Source organism: Scardinius erythrophthalmus, assembly GCF_964197995.2.
Source record: "Scardinius erythrophthalmus genome assembly, chromosome: 3".
Lineage (NCBI taxonomy): Eukaryota > Metazoa > Chordata > Actinopteri > Cypriniformes > Leuciscidae > Scardinius > Scardinius erythrophthalmus.
Genome location: NC_138223.1, coordinates 17,316,688 through 17,334,775, shown reverse-complemented (window position 1 = coordinate 17,334,775; position 18,088 = coordinate 17,316,688). Strand labels below are relative to the sequence as shown.

At 40.1% G+C, this 18,088-nt stretch overlaps 1 protein-coding gene across 1 annotated transcript; it reads left to right on the top strand.

Moving 5' to 3' along the window:
* Nucleotides 1–849: 849 nt before the first annotated feature.
* chrnb5a (cholinergic receptor, nicotinic, beta 5a) lies at nt 850–17,592 on the top strand (the record flags this gene model as incomplete). The annotated part of the gene is made up of 5 exons (XM_081361369.1): nt 850–987; nt 8,986–9,030; nt 9,265–9,374; nt 12,643–13,603; nt 17,446–17,592. Exons 2-5 carry the CDS (start codon nt 9,004–9,006, stop codon nt 17,590–17,592), a joined length of 1,245 nt encoding a protein of 414 aa, XP_081217495.1. The 5' UTR covers nt 850–987; nt 8,986–9,003.
* Between the last annotated feature and the right edge of the window lie 496 nt (nt 17,593–18,088).

Genomic DNA, 18,088 nt, shown 5'->3' with positions numbered 1-18,088 from the left:
ATGGATCATACCAATCGAGTCTGACACAATCTTGGATTCATGACGGGAACTAGGTGTGTGTGTGTTTGTGTGTCAGTGTTCTGTTTTGGGAGGAGGAGTAGAGTCAGTGGAGTCCTTTATCCCACATGCAGTGGGGAGGAAATGGCATGTGTTTGTGTGTGTGTGTATTTTATTTTTTTGCTACAGTCTTGGCAAGTCATTGTTTTGCCATGTCATTGGCACACTCCCTTCACAGCATTGGTGGGCTTATGAGTTATGATGGGATAAGATGCGTAGTAAAATTATTTTGACATGTTTGTTTTTTGCTCTGCAGTGAAAGCAGATTACATGCAGCTTAGCAGACATTTTTGACCTTTTCATGATATTCTCAAAAACTCAAGAACTAAAAATGTAGAGATGTATCACTGCTTTGTGACTTTAATGTCTTTCGATGAATATCTGACATTTAATGATACAATTTTAAAAGGTTTTGGCAAACAGACACTAGATTCAAAGCTAGAACAGCAATGTTTTTTGTTTGTGATCCATTTATAATTCTTTTTCCTATATTTTTTTTGGCAAAGCAGTCATAATTTAGTTTATTTAAAGTAATTTATAAATAGTCAATTTAACACAATAACGTGCTGCTCAGACTGTTGAAGTCAGAAATCCAAGGATTTCAGAATGATCTGTTTTTGCTGTTTGTTTTCAGTAAATGGTCTTACAATCTTTGATCAAGGAAAGTCAGATTAGTCATGACATGACCCATTTGTCATTTATTGATCTTCAAACATTTCTTCTCCCCCCCCCCATGTGGATCTGTCTGTGTGTGTTTGTGTGTGTGTGTGTGTGTGTCTGTTAGTGTCTCTTGCTGCTGATGCTGAGGAAAGGCTGGTAGATTTTCTGCTTGGTCCTGAGCGCTACAATAAGCTTATCCGGCCTGCGGTCAATAAAAGTCAGCAGGTCACTATTGGCATCAAAGTCTCTCTCGCACAGCTCATTAGTGTGGTAAGTGTTTCACACACACACACACACACACACACACACACACACACACACACACACACACACACACACACACACACACACACACACACACAGACACACACACACACACACACGCACACGCACACGCACACGCACACACACACACACACACACACACACACACACACCCCAAAATATTAGAGCAAAAATCTACTGACTCCAAAATTTTTATCGGTAGTGTATGTAGGCCTCATATTTTAGGCATTTAGCATACAGTAGTATCCAGAACAACTTAAAATAAAGTGTAGATAAATATAAATTTAAATATTAAAAATGTATTACAAATTTAAATAAATATTATAAAATGTTCTTGCTTTAAAAAGTTTCAAGCATTTAATGTTCATGTCACAAGCACACAATTGCATTACATCCATGGTGCAACAGAAGAATGCCCTTGACACATTAGAGACTTCAGGTACATTCAGAGTGACAGGTAAATTCACTTTGACACTGTGCTCTAACCAGGCATAATGCCACAAAGTGACAAGCAACACAACAATTTGTTTCTATATTCGTCCGGTTGCATTCTGTATCTCCGCCCACTGCAAAATTTGTTCTGCTCATTTGTTCAACTCTGCTTCAGACAGCTGTATATTAAACAGCAAATATATTCAGACTGACTTCCACTCTTTATGCGGACGCTGGAACCCTGCCACGTTCATGTCTGATTAGGACAGTGTTAGTGCTCACACGGGTGATACAGGTTTGAGTCTGGATTATTTCATATCCTCATCATATCCAAACAAATTTATGTCATGAAACTCTAGATGGCACAGGCCAATAGCTCAACCTGCTTGCAATCAAATCATTATCTATTGTGCACAGCTGATTGGTTCCTGCTATATCAGTAGCCAACTGTATCAGTAGCCAGCTGTATCAACCTTAAAGTCGACATAAAATCAAAATTGACCCTATTTACTTTGTTAGCGCATATTACTAGTCTTGTGGTGAACAATTAATCTGTTCAAGTTAATCACACAAAAAAAAATTGTTTGCAGTGGTAATCTTTAATCAAAATCTGAAAAGTTACTTCCGGTCTGGAATGGCGTTCCTTTTCTGATGACGTCAGTTTGATGGCTTGGGTTGAAAACGCTTAACCACTCCCGTCAAACCGTTGAGAGGAGGAGCGCTAAAGTAAAACCCTGCCCTCTGTTCAATATTCCGTTTCACTTGGAAATACGTCACAACACTGGAGAAAAGTCGTTTGGAATTTCCGATTCACGGGGACTTTAAAATACAGCACTTGGTTAGCATTTGCCTTAGCAGTGCAGCACGCTTTCAGAAACCCTCCACCTTGCCCAGCTCCACCTGTATAGATCTGCTACAGGTAATTCATGTACAGCAGCAACAGCAGCATGTCTTACTTGCTCACAGCAGCGTGTCGTTTCTGAATTGGCAGTAGCAAGTCCCGTACTTGCTCTGCAGCAGCAGCGGCAATAAAAGCAGCACCGTAGCAGATCTATTCTGCCAAGACCAAACATTTCAACATTGCCATTCCCATTACCATGCCAAACACTCCGAGAGTTGTCATGCCAGAAATAATTTTCTGTCCCTTTTTCACTGTTGCATACAAACTAGGACTGTCAAGTGATTAAAATTTGTAATTATATTACATGATGTGCGTGCCGATTAATTAATCTAGTTAATCGTAAATTAATCATATCAAATTTGCATTCAGCTTAGAAATTACTCCAAAAAGATAAATTAAAGTTATTGTGTTAAATGAGAAAAGCATCAATAGACATTACAAAAAGTAGCTTTAGAAATAAATATTTTATCTGCTTGAACATAAAAATTTAGGGTCAATAAAATAAATTAATTTGAGATGTCTCAGTATTTTTGTTATTGTTCATACAATTGAAGTCAATTGTAACCAATGGAAACCAAAACAGTTTGGTTACCAACATTCTTTAAATATAATGTTCCATAAAAGAAAGAAAGTCATAGAGGTTTGAAACACCTGAGGGTGAGTAAATGATGACAGAATTTTCATTTTTGGGTGAACTATTGTTACGGAATCAGACTCACAAGACAGAGATTAAACAAACAGGAAGTTTATTTGGACAACAACTAAGCGGGTGAACTGGAAGCAGGTGAGTAAGAAGTGCAATGATGAATTGGAGAGTGGGATGCTGGCAGTGAATGTAATGCATATTCTTACAGGAATGTTGATCGGTCGATGAAGGCGTGGAATGCAGGATCGCTGGAGACTTTGGAGACACAGAGGAAGGACGAGACACTGGGAGAATCACACAGAGGAGAATGGAGACAAGACACTGGAGTAGGGGTTGGAGATAGATCGCTGTCAGGTAGGTTGTTGCAAGGTAAGGCAAGTAGTCCTCTTCATACAAACGAGACCGGACAGTGAACTGTGTGCTTTAGTTGTGGCAGTGATGAGGGTGATGATGAGGTGCAGGTGTGTGTGATCAGAACTCAGGTGAGGGGGTGGCCATGATTGGCTGGTGAGAGAGCCTGGCAGATCTGTAACAGCAGTTCCAAGAGTTCTGGTGGCCCTGGCAGAAGGTTCGTAGGAAATGACCAATTTCCTGAATCTTTCTCTCAGTCTGCCCGTTCAACTGCGGATGGTACCCGGACGATAGGCTTACTGTCACACCTAGGAAAGAGAAGAACACTTTCCATACCCTGGATATAAACTGCGGTCCACGGTCTGAAACGATGTCTTCTGGGAATCGATAGTATCTGAAGACGTGATTGAAGAGGAGTTCTGCTGTTTCAATTGCTGTGGGTAGTCCTTTGAGGGGGAGAAGACTACAGGATTTGGAGAATTGGTCAATTATCACCAGGATGCATGTGTTACCGTCAGAAGGTGGGAGGTCAGACATGAAGTCCACTCCTAGGTGTGACGATGGCCAGTTGGGAACGGGCAGTGGTAGAAGCTTGCCAGATGGTAGGTGGTGAGGACTCTTGGCCATGGCACAGTCTGCGGATCCTTGGACGAACCTTCTCACATCCCTAGCCATGTTAGGCCACCTTTGCAGCGAGAGGATGCTATTGGCCCCTGGGTGGCCAATGCCCAAGGATGTATGTGCAGAGTGAATCAGGGGTGTGCGTTGTGCTCTGTTGACATTAGGGTTGCAAAGGGGCTGAATATTTCTGGTAAATTTCCAGAAACTTTCTAAAAGTGAATATCAAAAACTGAAAATTTCCAAATAATCCTGAAAAGTTTCCAAAAGTTTCCAAATAATCCTGAAAAGTTTCCAAAATTTCTGGAAATTTTGCAACCCTAGTTGACATACAGATGTCAGAGGGGACGGCCCGGCGGAGTGACGTTGGAGGCATTGGAGGAGGTGATGGAGTCTGAAGACCACTGGATGGGACTCACGATCAGCTTGGGTGGCAGGATGGGCTCGGGTTCTTCGCTGACCTCTTCTGGAGCATACAGACGGGAAAGAGCGTCACCCTTCACATTCTTTGAACCTGGAAGATAGGAAATGTAGAAATTAAATCGGGTAAAGAACAAGATTGAGGATTGAGTCTCTTGGCTTCTTTTAAGTACTTGAGGTGTGTTGAGCACCCTCCAACTAGAAATCCTCGCCATCAAACTAGTCCTAGAGGAATGGAGGTAATGATGGCGAGGATTTCTTGGTTGCCGTCATCGTAGTTCCTCTCCGCCAGGGTTTTTTGGAGTAGAAGGCGCATTGATGGAGTTTGGCTGGTGTCCCCTGCTGCTGAGAAAGCACTTCCATGACAAAAGCTTGCTCTGGGTCTGGATGGATGCGTCTTCGTTGGCAGCTGGTGACCAGGACAGAGACTTGGGCTTGTTCTGCTGGAGACTGGTGAGTAGGCTGGTGATGGAACTGTAGCCGAAGATGAATCGTCTGTAAAAGTTTGTGAAGCCAAGGAAGCGTTGGAGTTATTTAATGGTTAATGGTGTGGGCCAGCTCTGGATGGCTTCCACCTTCCTCTCGACCATCTGGATTCCTTTGTCACTGATGTTATAGCCAAGGAACTGCACTGAGGGTTGGTGGAAGGAACACTTCTCGGATTTGAGGAAGAGATGTAATTCCCTCAGGCGTTTCAGGACCTCTGCAACGGTATGGCGATGGTCAGCCATGCTCTGGGAGTAAATGAGGATGTCATCTATGTAGATGAGGACATATCGGTGAAGAAACTCCCAGAGCACCACATGCATGAAGTCCTGGAAAACGCAGGGGGCATTTACTAGATCACATGGCATAACCAAATACTCATAGTGTCCAGTAGGTTACACGAAGGCGGTCTTCCACTCCGGATGAGGATGTACGCGCTGCGGAGGTCCAACTTGGTAAACACCGTGGCTCAGCGGAGGTGTTCGAGCACCGCTGGGACAAGGGGAAGAGGATATCAAAATTTTATGATGATTTTGTTGAGGGCATGGTAATCAAAACAGGGCCGCAAGCCTCCGTCCTTCTTGGCCACGAAGGAGAAACTCGAAGCAGCAAGGGATGTAGAAGGGTGGATGTAGCCTTTTTGGAGGGCCTCTTCTACATACTCCTCCATGGCCTTCTGCTTAAGAAGTGAGAGGGAATAGATATTTCTGTGGGGCACTGGCTCACCCGGAATCAGGTCGATGGTGCAGTCCGATGCCCGGTGTGGAGGCAGCTGAGAGGCTCTCAGTGGGCAGAAAACGTCGCTGAAGGGGGCATAACCATTTGGGATGTCGACCGACTGCTTCTTGACAGGGCTTTCGATGGAGGTGGAAACCACCGGGAGTACCTCGGTGATGATATGCCCCCCAGCACCACAATATAGGCAGAGCCCCTGGGTCAGCCGCCTCTGCAGTTCAATAAACGGGAGCCGGGTAGAGTCGACTTGCATTGGCTCGTGGCCTGATTCTGGAGTGCTGAGGTGCTCTGGCTGTAGGAGGAAGATAGATGGTGTTTGATCCTGGTGTTCTTTAAGACACGACTGCATATGGGTGGTGAAACGGATGGACAGTTGGATGAAACGTTCTAAACTGATGGCATTGTCATATGCAGTGAGATGCAGCCGCAATCGGGGATCCAATCCCTGCCGATAGGTGGTGAGGATCGAGCGCTCATTCCAGCCTCTGGCGGCCACAAGGGTTCTGATCTTGAGAACATAATCATTAATTGACAGATTCCCTTGACTGAGATGATAAAGTTGCTCACCTATTGATGAATCTCCCACAGGTTTGCCGAAAACTAGTAGGGCACTGGTTTGGCCATGGGGCTGGCGATCGCGATCAATCGGTGGTGATGTCGGAAGTGGCACTGGTGACTAATGCGGTGGTGACGGCTGGTGTGATGGGATCAGGACTGCCTTGGAGCGGTTCCGGTGAGCTCATGATGTTGTCTTCTGTTAAGGAATCAGACTCACAAGACAGAGATTAAGCAAACATGAAGTTTATTTGGACAACAACTGAACGGGTGGAAGCAGGTGAGTAAGAAGTGCAATGATGAATCGGAGAGTGGGATGCTGGCAGTGAATGAAATGTATCTTCTTACAGGAATGTTGATGGATCAATGAAGGCATGTAATGATGGAATGCAGGATCGCTGGAGACTTTAGAGACACGGAGGAAGGAAGAGACACTAGGAGAATCACACGGAGGAGAATGGAGACAAGACGCTGGGGAATGACGCTGGAGTAGAGGTTGGAGATAGATCGCTGGAGAGGTAAGGTAAGGTAAGGTAAGGTAAGGTAAGTAGTCCTCTTCATACAAACGAGACCGGACAGTGAACTGTGGTGATGTGTGTGCTTTAGTAGTGGCAGTAATGAGGGTGATAATGAGGTCCCTTTATTTTTTATTAATAGGGATAATATAAAATAATTAATTGATTAATATGAAATTATTTTTTTTAATGAAATGATACCCTTAATAAGAAACTAAAACTGCCAGTAGGTGTCAGTAAATGCCTAAATGAGTAAGTCATAGAGCAGGGGTGGGCAAACTTTTTGGCTCAAGGGCCACACTGGGTTTTAAAATTTGACAGAGGGCCGGCCCAGTAGCAGATTATGAAACACGATCTCATGAAAGTGCGTATATATACCACGAATTAAATTTCTCGTACCATTTATACGCCAAAAATATATATTTTTTGCGTGCATATGCTGCGCACTGTAAACCCATTAGTTAGGATTAGGGGTGCGGAGTGCAATTTTTAAAAAATATTTGAAATAATTTGAAAGATATTTTGAAAAATGTCAGTAACCAAACAGTTGATGGACCCCATTTACTTCCATAGTAGGAAAAAAAATACTATGGAAGTCAATGGGGTCCATCAACTGTTTGGTTACCGACATTTTTCAAAATATATTCTTTTGTGTTCAGCAGAAAAAAGAAATTCATACAGGTTTGAAACAACTTGAGGGTGAGTAAATGATGACCGTATTTTAATTTTTGGGCGAACTATCCCTTTAAGTGCGTATCATATGCACGCGAAAACTGCGTTTCATAAGAACTACAAATACAATTCGTGGTATTCGAACTTTCATGAGATCGGGCTGAGCAAACACATTTACGTTGTGGCAACGTCTGCGCGAAATTCAACAACTGAGAGACGACATTCTGACAATACATTTTTTTTATGCTAGATATCCCCCATTTAGCATATGTTATGTTTTGAGGTTCATTTTTAATTAGTCAGATGTTTGATAATTATAGCCTATACTTTTTAAATATGTTTTATCCTTATTATTATTTAATGGGCCTAACCGTAAATTAGAAACAAAAAACCTAAGTGTACACTTAGAAGAGTAAAAATGACAGAAGGTTACGTTAATTCAACTTTATTAAAACTGCATGGCAATCAATTTGCACTTCCAAAAGTCATACATTTGTGAAAAAAAAAACGAAATAAACGATTATACAAATTTATTTTAAGTATAATAAAATAAAACATAAAAAGCAAAGGCAGATCAGAACATTTAATGAACAAAACCGGGTTGTACATGGCAGACCTGGGAGCGTAACGTTAGTCGAAAGCCGGGCGATAAAGGAGGATACATCCACAAATCCAGAGTAGCAAAACTAAATAGCAGACAAATCAAAGGAAAAACTAAACATGTGTGCAAGCGGTTACCGAACATTTTTTTCTCTGTGAGTTTTTAAAAAAAAAAAAATAAACATTAACGTGCACCAAGTCTATGCGCTGTCTGTTTGGTTTCCATGGTGACGCGTCTAGCTTGTTACGTGACACACCGCAGCCACAACAGCGCTGAATGAATGATAATCTGCTTTTATGTCATTTTTCCTTTTTTACATTTGCTAGCTATGGCATGAAATATCTGATATTCCGATTGTCAAATATATGCAACGCATAACGCAAAGTATTGCAAGAAAAAGGCAAAATGAATGCGATCTTTAGACAATTTTTTAAATACTCGACGGGCCGGATTAAACAGCCTAACGGGCCGTATGTGGCCCGCGGGCCGTAGTTTGCCCACCCCTGTCATAGAGTCATTCATTCATTTGATTCGTTCATAAATGGCTGTCTTTATGAATGGGCCATTGAATCATTGGTTCACCCGATTCGTTGAAAACACAGATTCATTCAGTAATGAAACACCACTGTGTGTTGCTCAAAGATGCACAGCAGTTCTGCTGTAATTTATAGGTATTTTCATTTGGAAAATTTAGCAAAAACAAACTATATTTTGTCTAAAATATAACAATGTTAACTTCTAATTTATTAAACTGTTGTATTAAATCAATATCACATTTGCACATGCTATTCGGGACAAAGACAGCACTCGTGTGATACTTGTTAATCATGTCATGTGATACTGCTTAACTATATAATTTGATATAAATATGAGACAAAAACTTATACAGGGGTTGCCCCAATATCTTGAATTTTAAGGGCATTTTAACTGCATTATATAGTGTAGGCTACATCAAGCAGTGAGCTGTTGCCCTGCATCATGTTTGTCATCAGTCAACTGTATGAAGGTGAAAGCCCTAATACAAACATTCAATGTTCTGTTCTTTTTACAGAATGAGAGGGAACAAATCATGACAACGAATGTGTGGCTGACGCAGGTAAGCTCACTCTCTTTGCCTGTGCACTCATCGGGACAGTGTTATAAAACACAGTCAAATGAGCTGTCCCATACATGAGTGCAAACATAGCACGTAGCAGATTTGAGTTGAAATTAAATTGTAGTTCACTTTTAGGTCATTTCTGTTGCATGATGGAAAATCCTGTTTAACCGAGTGAATGCATTTAGCATTTTTTTCAACAGCATTTTCAACCACATTCTTCTTTTTTTGTAGGAGTGGAATGACTACAGACTGGTGTGGGATCCGAATGAGTACGATGGCATCAAAAAACTACGAATACCATCGCAGCACATCTGGCTCCCTGATATAGTACTCTATAACAAGTATGCCATAACTGTGACCAGTAGCATACTGTGTACTGTATATATAGACTTCCATTCAAACGTTTGGGGCCGATAAGATTATTTAATGTTTTTGAAAGTCTCTTATGCTCACCAAGGCTGCATTATAAATACAGTAAAATAATAATATTAGTAAAAAATAGTTAAAAATATATGAAATATTATTACATTTGAAATGGACTGTATTTAATATATTTAAAAATGTAATTTATACTCCAGTCTTCAGTGTCACATGGTCCTTCAGAAATCATTCTAATATGCTGATTTGCTGCTCATGAAACATTTCTTAGTATAATCAATGTTGAAAACAGTGCTGCTTAATATTTTTGTGGAAACCATAATGAATTTTTCTATTCAGGTTTCTTTGATGAAAAGAAAGTTCAAAAGAACAGCATTTATTTGAAATATATATATATAATAACAATGTAAAAGTCTTTACTGTCACTTTTGATCAATTTAATGTAATGCATCCTTGCTCAATAAAGAGAAAAAAAATCTTACTGACCCCAAACTTTTTGAACAATAGTATGAGCACAACATTAAGGATTCTTTCTGTTGGATAACTAGTTCAGAAGATGTTTGTTGCGGTCGATTTTATTTATATTTGATATAAATATTGATATTATTATAAATTATATATAATTATATATAAAATATCAATTTAAATAATTATTTATATATTATTTTCTTTACAATGAAAAATATGCATGCTGAAAATTATAAAATAACTACACAATTAAAGTACTTTTGCTGGAAAACGATCACATACAGTACGATGCAGGCCATTCTCATCGCTAAGCACTGATATACTGTATAAACTTACATTCAGTATAGTTATACAGGGTGGGCCATTTATATGGATACACCGTAATAACATGGGAATGGTTGGTGATATTAAAGTCCTGTTTGTGGCACATTAGTATATGTGAGGGGGCAAACTCCTCAAGATGGGTGGTGACCATGGTGGCCATACTAATGTGCCACAAACAGGACTTTAATATCACCAACCATTCCCATGTTATTACGGTGTATCCATATAAATGGCCCACCCTGTATATTGTAATAGTCATTTCTCTAATGCTTATCACAACATCTGATGAATTGATGTTTGATTAGTAATAGCTTGGAGTAGTAGATTTGGAAAGAGTTATTAGTACCTCTGTGTGTTCACAGTTGTTCCCAGCCTTAAGCTGTGTAAACTTTTGGGATGTTTTGACGCTTTGATGCAGTCACTTTTTAGTGACAAACTCAATACAACAAGCAAGCTGTCACTGTTCCAAGAGACTGGCTAATTATGCTAAAGAGTTGCCAAAAGCAAAAGCAGTTGCCTTCCCTTGTTGCTGTTCTTTCAGGTCGTTCACGTCTTTGCTCTTGACAAAGATCAAAAGAATGAATAATAATAATAATAATTCATTACATTTATGTAGCGCTTTTCTCTGCACTCAAAGCACTTTACATAGAAGGGGGAATCTCCTCAACAACCACCAATGTGCAGCATCCACCTGGATGATGCGACGGCAGCCATAGTGCGCCAGAATGGCCAAAACACACCAGCTTATTGGTGGAGAGGAGACAGAGTGATGAAGCCAATTAGTATATATATATGGGGATGATTAGGAGGCCATGATGGACAGAGACCACTGGGCAAATTTGGCCAGGATGCCAGGGTTACACCCCTACTCTACTCATTTTAGTGGATAAAAATGGAGGATGCACTTGCACATGTTCATTGCTTAAATGGGAAAATTGGGTGGGATGAGACTAATTTGCTTAAGAGGCATTCCCTCATGTAAAGAGACACTGGTTCATGTAATCCTTTGCTAAAATAAGCATTGTGTTTCTATGCTAATTTTAATTAAAAAGCTGTACACTAATAATTTTCAAAGGACACAGAAAAAGAGAGATCCTGGATTAAAGATCTGTTAATTAATGCATATTAATCAGGAACTGTGTGTGACGAGGAGGCGTTCTCTACGTTCATATGCATGGGTTTTTCAAACTAGGGGCTGCAAGGAAAGTGCATGGGAAAATTTGAGAGCAAAAAAGATGCTTAAAAAATGATTAGGGCAAACAAAGTAAACTTATTATTTTATACACTTGTGATATTAATTTAATAATTTTTAACACACCAAATTTTATATTACTACAGTTTCATCACAAATGTTATTGGATTGACAGCTGTAATTAAAAAATAATACTCTAATAGTGGGCATAAAAACATGCGCTAACTTATTACGTAAACTTAAAGGAGCTCAAAGCGATGTTGGGTGACGTCACTTCTTGTTGACGTTTGAAGTATTGTCAAACAAAACGGAGGCTAGCTCGACCCTCCTTCCTCCTCATCCTGTCCCCTTCCCTTCCCTTCCCTTCCCTTCCCTTCCCTTCCCTTCCCTTCCCTTCCCTTCCCTTCCCTTCCCTTCCCTTCCCTTCCCTTCCCTTCCCTTCCCTTCCCTTCCGTGCTTCCTGAAACAGTCATAAACGCGAATTTCTTAAATGTGTGTGTCGGTCATATCAAAATTCAAGCGAAGGTTAGTCGTTGTCGTTGTATAGGACATCTCTCCTCTAGCTAACTTCCCTCTTCATGCCTCTCTCTCCTCCACTCCCCACACCCCCCTTCATGTACACGCGCACTAACCCCCCAACCCCACCACCACCCCCAACCCCTGACCCCCAACCCCAAATCATTCTTGTCGTTTATTGGCTGGAGCACTGTTTGTTATGTTTCGTGGTCCAGGCTGGGCCAGTTTGTTTTTGTTTCTGTTTGTGGAGCCTGGGCTGTCTACAGAGACCGTTTTTTTTTTTTTTACAGTGTGTTCAGGGGACAGGCAGCTAGCGGATAGTGAGGAGATGTGACAAAAAATGTTTCAGCCTAAAAAACGTGTGACATCGCTTTGAGCACCTTTAATACCATATAAATATTCTCTGAATAATATTTTAATAATTTGCTTTGGCTTTAGTACAACTTTTAAAAGATTAACTTAATGTAGAAATTAACCAATATTTAAATAAAATATTTTTCACACAGTATAAAAAGGTCTTTATTTATAACAATAAATTGCTGCCATTGTTTGTTTTTTTTTTAAGAAGGGGGTCCCTCGCAAGGGAATATTCATATTTGGCAATGGTTGGCATCAACAAGTTTGAAAATCCCTCTGCCTGTGAATGCATTTTGCCACTGTAACATACTTAATGCTTTTTACACAGTCTACACTTTATCTATATTTAGAATGTATATTTTGTTCTTTTGCAGTGCAGATGGCGTGTATGAAGTATCATTTTACTGCAATGCAGTTGTCTCCAACACCGGTGACATTTTCTGGCTCCCTCCTGCCATCTACAAGAGCGCCTGTGCGATTGAAGTCCGTAACTTCCCCTTTGATCAACAGAACTGCACGCTTAAATTTCGTTCCTGGACCTACGACCGCACAGAACTCGATCTTGTCTTGACGTCTGATTTTGCCAGTCGTGATGACTACACACCCAGCGGCGAATGGGATATTGTGTCGCTCCCTGGCAGAAAAAACGAAGACCCCAATGACCTCACATACCTGGATGTCACATACGACTTTGTGATCAGGCGCAAGCCTCTCTTCTACACGATTAACCTCATCATTCCATGCATCCTCATCACTTCTCTTGCAATTCTGGTTTTCTACCTTCCTTCAGACTGTGGGGAGAAGATGACACTTTGTATTTCAGTTCTTCTGGCTCTTACTGTGTTTCTGCTCCTGATTTCGAAGATCGTTCCACCAACATCACTGGCTGTTCCATTAATAGGGAAGTATCTGATGTTTACGATGGTGCTGGTCACATTTTCTATTGTGACGAGTGTGTGTGTGCTCAACGTGCACCACCGTTCTCCATCAACCCACCATATGCCTGCGTGGGTCAAGCGTGTGTTCCTTCATAAGCTTCCTGCTTTCCTTCTAATGCGACGACCGGGAAGGTCTAATGTACGGGAGAGGTTTAGAAGGAAACACCAGCAGAAATCGTTTTCCACTGATGGAAAGGGCATAAGGTTGGATGGAGACTCATTCTTCTTAAGTGATGACCCTGGACGTGTGTGTGGGGCATGGAGGGTCGGCGACCTTCCTGAGGGGTCAGGCTTCAGGCAGAGAGTTAAAGTCAGACACGACCCAGATGTGGATGAGGCCATCGAAGGTGTGAGGTTCGTTGCTGAACATATGAAGATTGAGGATGATGATGAAGGGGTGAGAAGGGTTTTGAGTTTATTGATTTATTGAGGGTGCTTTCACACTGGCAGTTTAGTTTGAATCAGGGGACTGTTCGCATGAAAAATTTGTTATGTGAATGCTGTCTTGCGGACCCAGGAGTGCACCTGAGTATGTAACCTAAGACTATTTGTATACATCCTTAGTTCAACAAAGCACATGTAGGGGATGGCAGTGATGATGATTTACCTTGAGCGTGCACTGTAATCGTGCACAGTGAGTTTAATCAGAGTGGCAAATGAATGGTTCAATCAGCTGTCTCCTCAAAAGAAGCTGTCCTTACACTGTTTCCTAACTACACAAGACGCGACGCCGCAACATACGATAAAAGGTATCTTTTCCATGTTAAATCGAGTTTTTGTCCTAACCAGTCGCGATGACGACACGCGACGATTCTATTTTCTATTTTCTGCGAGGTTGCGGCTGGATCAACAAACACAAAGTGTGGCAATGATAATCTCAGGTAGGCTGCTGTTTATGTGCTTTATTTAAGGTTAAAAGCATGTAATGTGACTTTGAATATCATTTAGTGCTCCAGCTTTGTAGCCGTAAAAGCAACAATGGATAATTCACCTCAGATCTTGAAATTAAACAAATGGAACGTTTAAACTGTAAACAAACAAGTGTATTCTTTGACAAAGATTGTTTTAGGTACTCAGTATGTATTTAATGTTGAAATGGTATAATATTTGTTAATTTGATTATGTAGGCTACTTATCCATTTTCTTGCGAGTGCAGTCAAGATCTGGTGCTGTGCACTTGCCACGAGAGCCCACCCACATGCTGTTCTGATTGGCTGTGAGTTTTGATTGATTTTGACGCATCTCGTAGTCGCGTAGCATCTGGGTCCGGTTTCACAAAGCTATTTTAGACCGGTCTATAGTGTTAGACAAGTCTAAAATTTGCTCATAGACTAGTCTAATGCAAGTTAGACTGTTTCACAAAAATAACGACTGACTTAATTTAGACCAAAAAAATTAGACACCTTACCCCAGGCTAACTTACGTCTAAGATTGTTACCTTGACAACCAGCAGTAACAATCAGTTACATTACAAACAGCCAAAAGAAAAGGGAAAATGGCTCATAATTTAAACATTTCTTCTTGTTACTACATTCTCCGCTAAATTTCCCAAGTAAAATGTCCTTGTAACTGTTATACTCCTCCAACAAACACATATTTTCCGCTGGGGTAAACTGCACTGAGCGGTTGAATGCGCCTACTCGATCCGCCATGTTTTTTGTTTTGAAAAGTGTCTTAATTTACCCAGAATGCATTGCAATGTAGTCCTACTTAAGATAGTCAGAGTCTTAAAGTCCGCGTGAACCGGAAGTTGCAAATGACTTTTCTCCAGTGCTGTGACGTATTTCCCAGTGAAAAGGAATATTGAACAGAGGGCAGGGTTTTACTCTAGCGCTCCTCCTCTCCATCTCTGCTCATAACAGACTAACGGCTTGAGGGGAGTGGTTAAGCGTTTCCCAAACCAAGCCGTCAAACATACGCCATCAGGGAAGGTCCTCCAATGCAGAGGGGAGGGGCATTTTCAGATTTTGATTAAAGATTACGAAGCCAAAAATTTTTTTTTTGTGGATTGACTTGCATGGATGAATTGTTCACCACAAAACGATCAATTTAGGCAAACAAAGTAAATATGGTCAATTTTGATTTCATGTGGACTTTAAGTGCTTTGTGCAACGGTCTGATTTAGATGTCTATCTGAAGTCTGACTATCTACTATATCTAAGCCATAGTCAAAGTCTATCTTTGTGAAACCGCCCCCTGGTGTGGACAACGCTATCTCACGACCAATTCATATAAATTTGTACGAGTGATTAAAAGGTGCATAATTTGCATGATTTGTCTAAACCCACGTTAGGTTTAGGGGCGGGGTCAGGGGTGGATCATTCGTACGAATTCATACGAATTGGGCAACTCGTAAAATATGTACAATTTAGCAAAAATACGAGTAAGAGTGAGGTCGTATGAATTCATACGAATTAGCCACCTCATAAAATTCATACGAATTGCCGTGAGATCGGGTTGGTGTGGACAGGCAAATTGCTTGTCGCTGGAATCTTATCGCATCGCGTCTGGTTAGGACTTAGGAGGACACGGTGTTATGCGACACACACACAGCAGATTCACTGTTTTCTGCAGAATAGCACCAAATTAATAAAAAAAAAACTTATATATTAACCTGCTTTCTGTCTTCTATTACACTCGTATTCAAACCACAGCAAACGTGCCCAGTGTGAAAGCCCCCTAAATTAATTGATTGCTTGTAGTTTGCAAATTTTACAGAACAACCAGGTGTACTTTTCTCAGAGGTGTAAAGAGTACCTAAAAAACATACTTGAGTAAGAGTACAGATACCTTACAGCGAAAATGACTCCATTACAATTTACCAATTCTAACATGACTTGAGTAAAAGTCTTTGATTTTAACAGTGCTTTTAAGTATTTTTACTCGTACTGAATGTAGGCTCAAAGATGCACTAGTCAACACCTAAAACCGATGCCAATGAAAAACAAGAAACATTTGATTTATAAGGAGAGCAATCACGTTTATTATCTAAAATCAAAATAAAACTGAACACTTCAATATTGCAATTGACACAACAGCGTCTTAAAAATCTACAAACACTCAAGTCTCAGTTAAGCTTGAGTGCTTAAAAAGGTCATAATTAAACCAATATTCTTTAAAAAGGTTTCTTCAATATAACGGATAAATAAAACATTAAGTAAAATTAAATTGTCAAAATTAAATTGTCAAATGTGCCTATTTGCACTAGATGTGCTGGTTTCGGCCTCATAAGCTGCAGCCAGGTATCTCCATGCATTTCATGTATGAAACACCTGCGATTCACAACTAAGTGCAAATGAATTCACATTTGCGTAAAGTAGCCTTGTTGACAAGTTTGGTTGAGTAAGGACAAAATGCACACGGTATAGTACCTTCAATGCCCTGTAGATGTTGATATCGCTTCTTTTGTAGCAGAAATAAACTGCTGCAGAAAAAGTTAGGTGCCTTCTTGCATAATGTAACGAGTAATTGCATTACTCATCACAAATGTACTGGAGTAAAGAGCACATAATAGGGCCTACTTATTCAAACATGTAGTCAAGTAGAGAGTAAAAGTTAATATCTTTGATAGCTACTCAAACTACAAATTAGCCAAAAAGATACTTAAGTACAGCAACTAACCTACATTTGCTCAAATTAGTTGTTCAAACCATGTTAATTATTACTTTTGTTAATGATGTCACACAGGTAATAGTAACTTATGCTTATATTACTTAAATAACTTCCTCTAATTAAGTAGTTTGAGATCAAATTAATGTCAGATTATTGCTGTACATTTTTATTTTTTTCTCTTGATTATTGCTGTTTATAATAATAATAATTAATTAATGAAATCTGTTATCACATTTTGTTTCTTTAGTATTGTTGTTTAATAGCATTTATGCTTCCTCCCAAAAGACTGGAAAGTTTTTAAAAAGTCTGTGTAAACACCTTGTACAATAATGTGTTTATAAATATTTATTAATGAAATTAATTAATGAAATATTTATCCCTAACAAATAACAAAATAATCATTAATGGAACCATTAAAAAAGCTAATTCTTTACAATTCCCATCCCTAGACATACTACGTCTGAAGGGTGGAACAAAACACCAGGCATGAAAACATTGTGCTAAAACACGTTCAAAGCTTACTAAACCACTCAGGGTTAAGCTCATCCCTAATTCCCTAATCCCCCCCATGACTATGCATATATGTAGTTGAAATTAACGTGTTTTTGCTTGTATGTTGTCATGCAGATCATTGAGGACTGGAAGTATGTAGCCATGGTGATCGACCGGCTCTTCCTCTGGATTTTTATCCTGGTGTGTGTCGTCGGCACACTCGGACTCTTTGTTCAGCCTCTCTTTCAGAGCTACAACACCCCCGTGGCAGAGGAAGTGTGAGTCACATATTTCTTTCTCTATTCCTTCTCTTTAATTCATGATAGAGGAGTGTTTGGAGGCCAATGCCTTCCAGAGTTTTGTAAACTTCATATGCATTTAACAATAGGGTCACCTTCAATGTGGAAAAGTTTTCTGATGTTTACTGATGCATCTGCTTCTTTTTTTTCCCTCCCTTTCTTTTCCCATGGTGTTCTTCTCTTTCCTTTGTCTTCCTTTTGCAGATATGGGGATTTCTAAAATATCTGCTGAATGATCCTGTGACTTTTGGACAGAACTGTTGACCGAGTTTTGACATATCACAAACACAAATCCACATTATTGTTCAGCAGAACATAACCATTGTGGGGCGAATTCACTAAACTGTTGCACCATTAGCTATGGTGTTTCAGTGCAAACATGAATCTTTATTCACAAACCACCTGCAATCCAGTTTAAGCTGGTACAAAATAGCATTTTGCATTCAAATTTATTGTTTTCTGTGCTAACCACCTTTCTA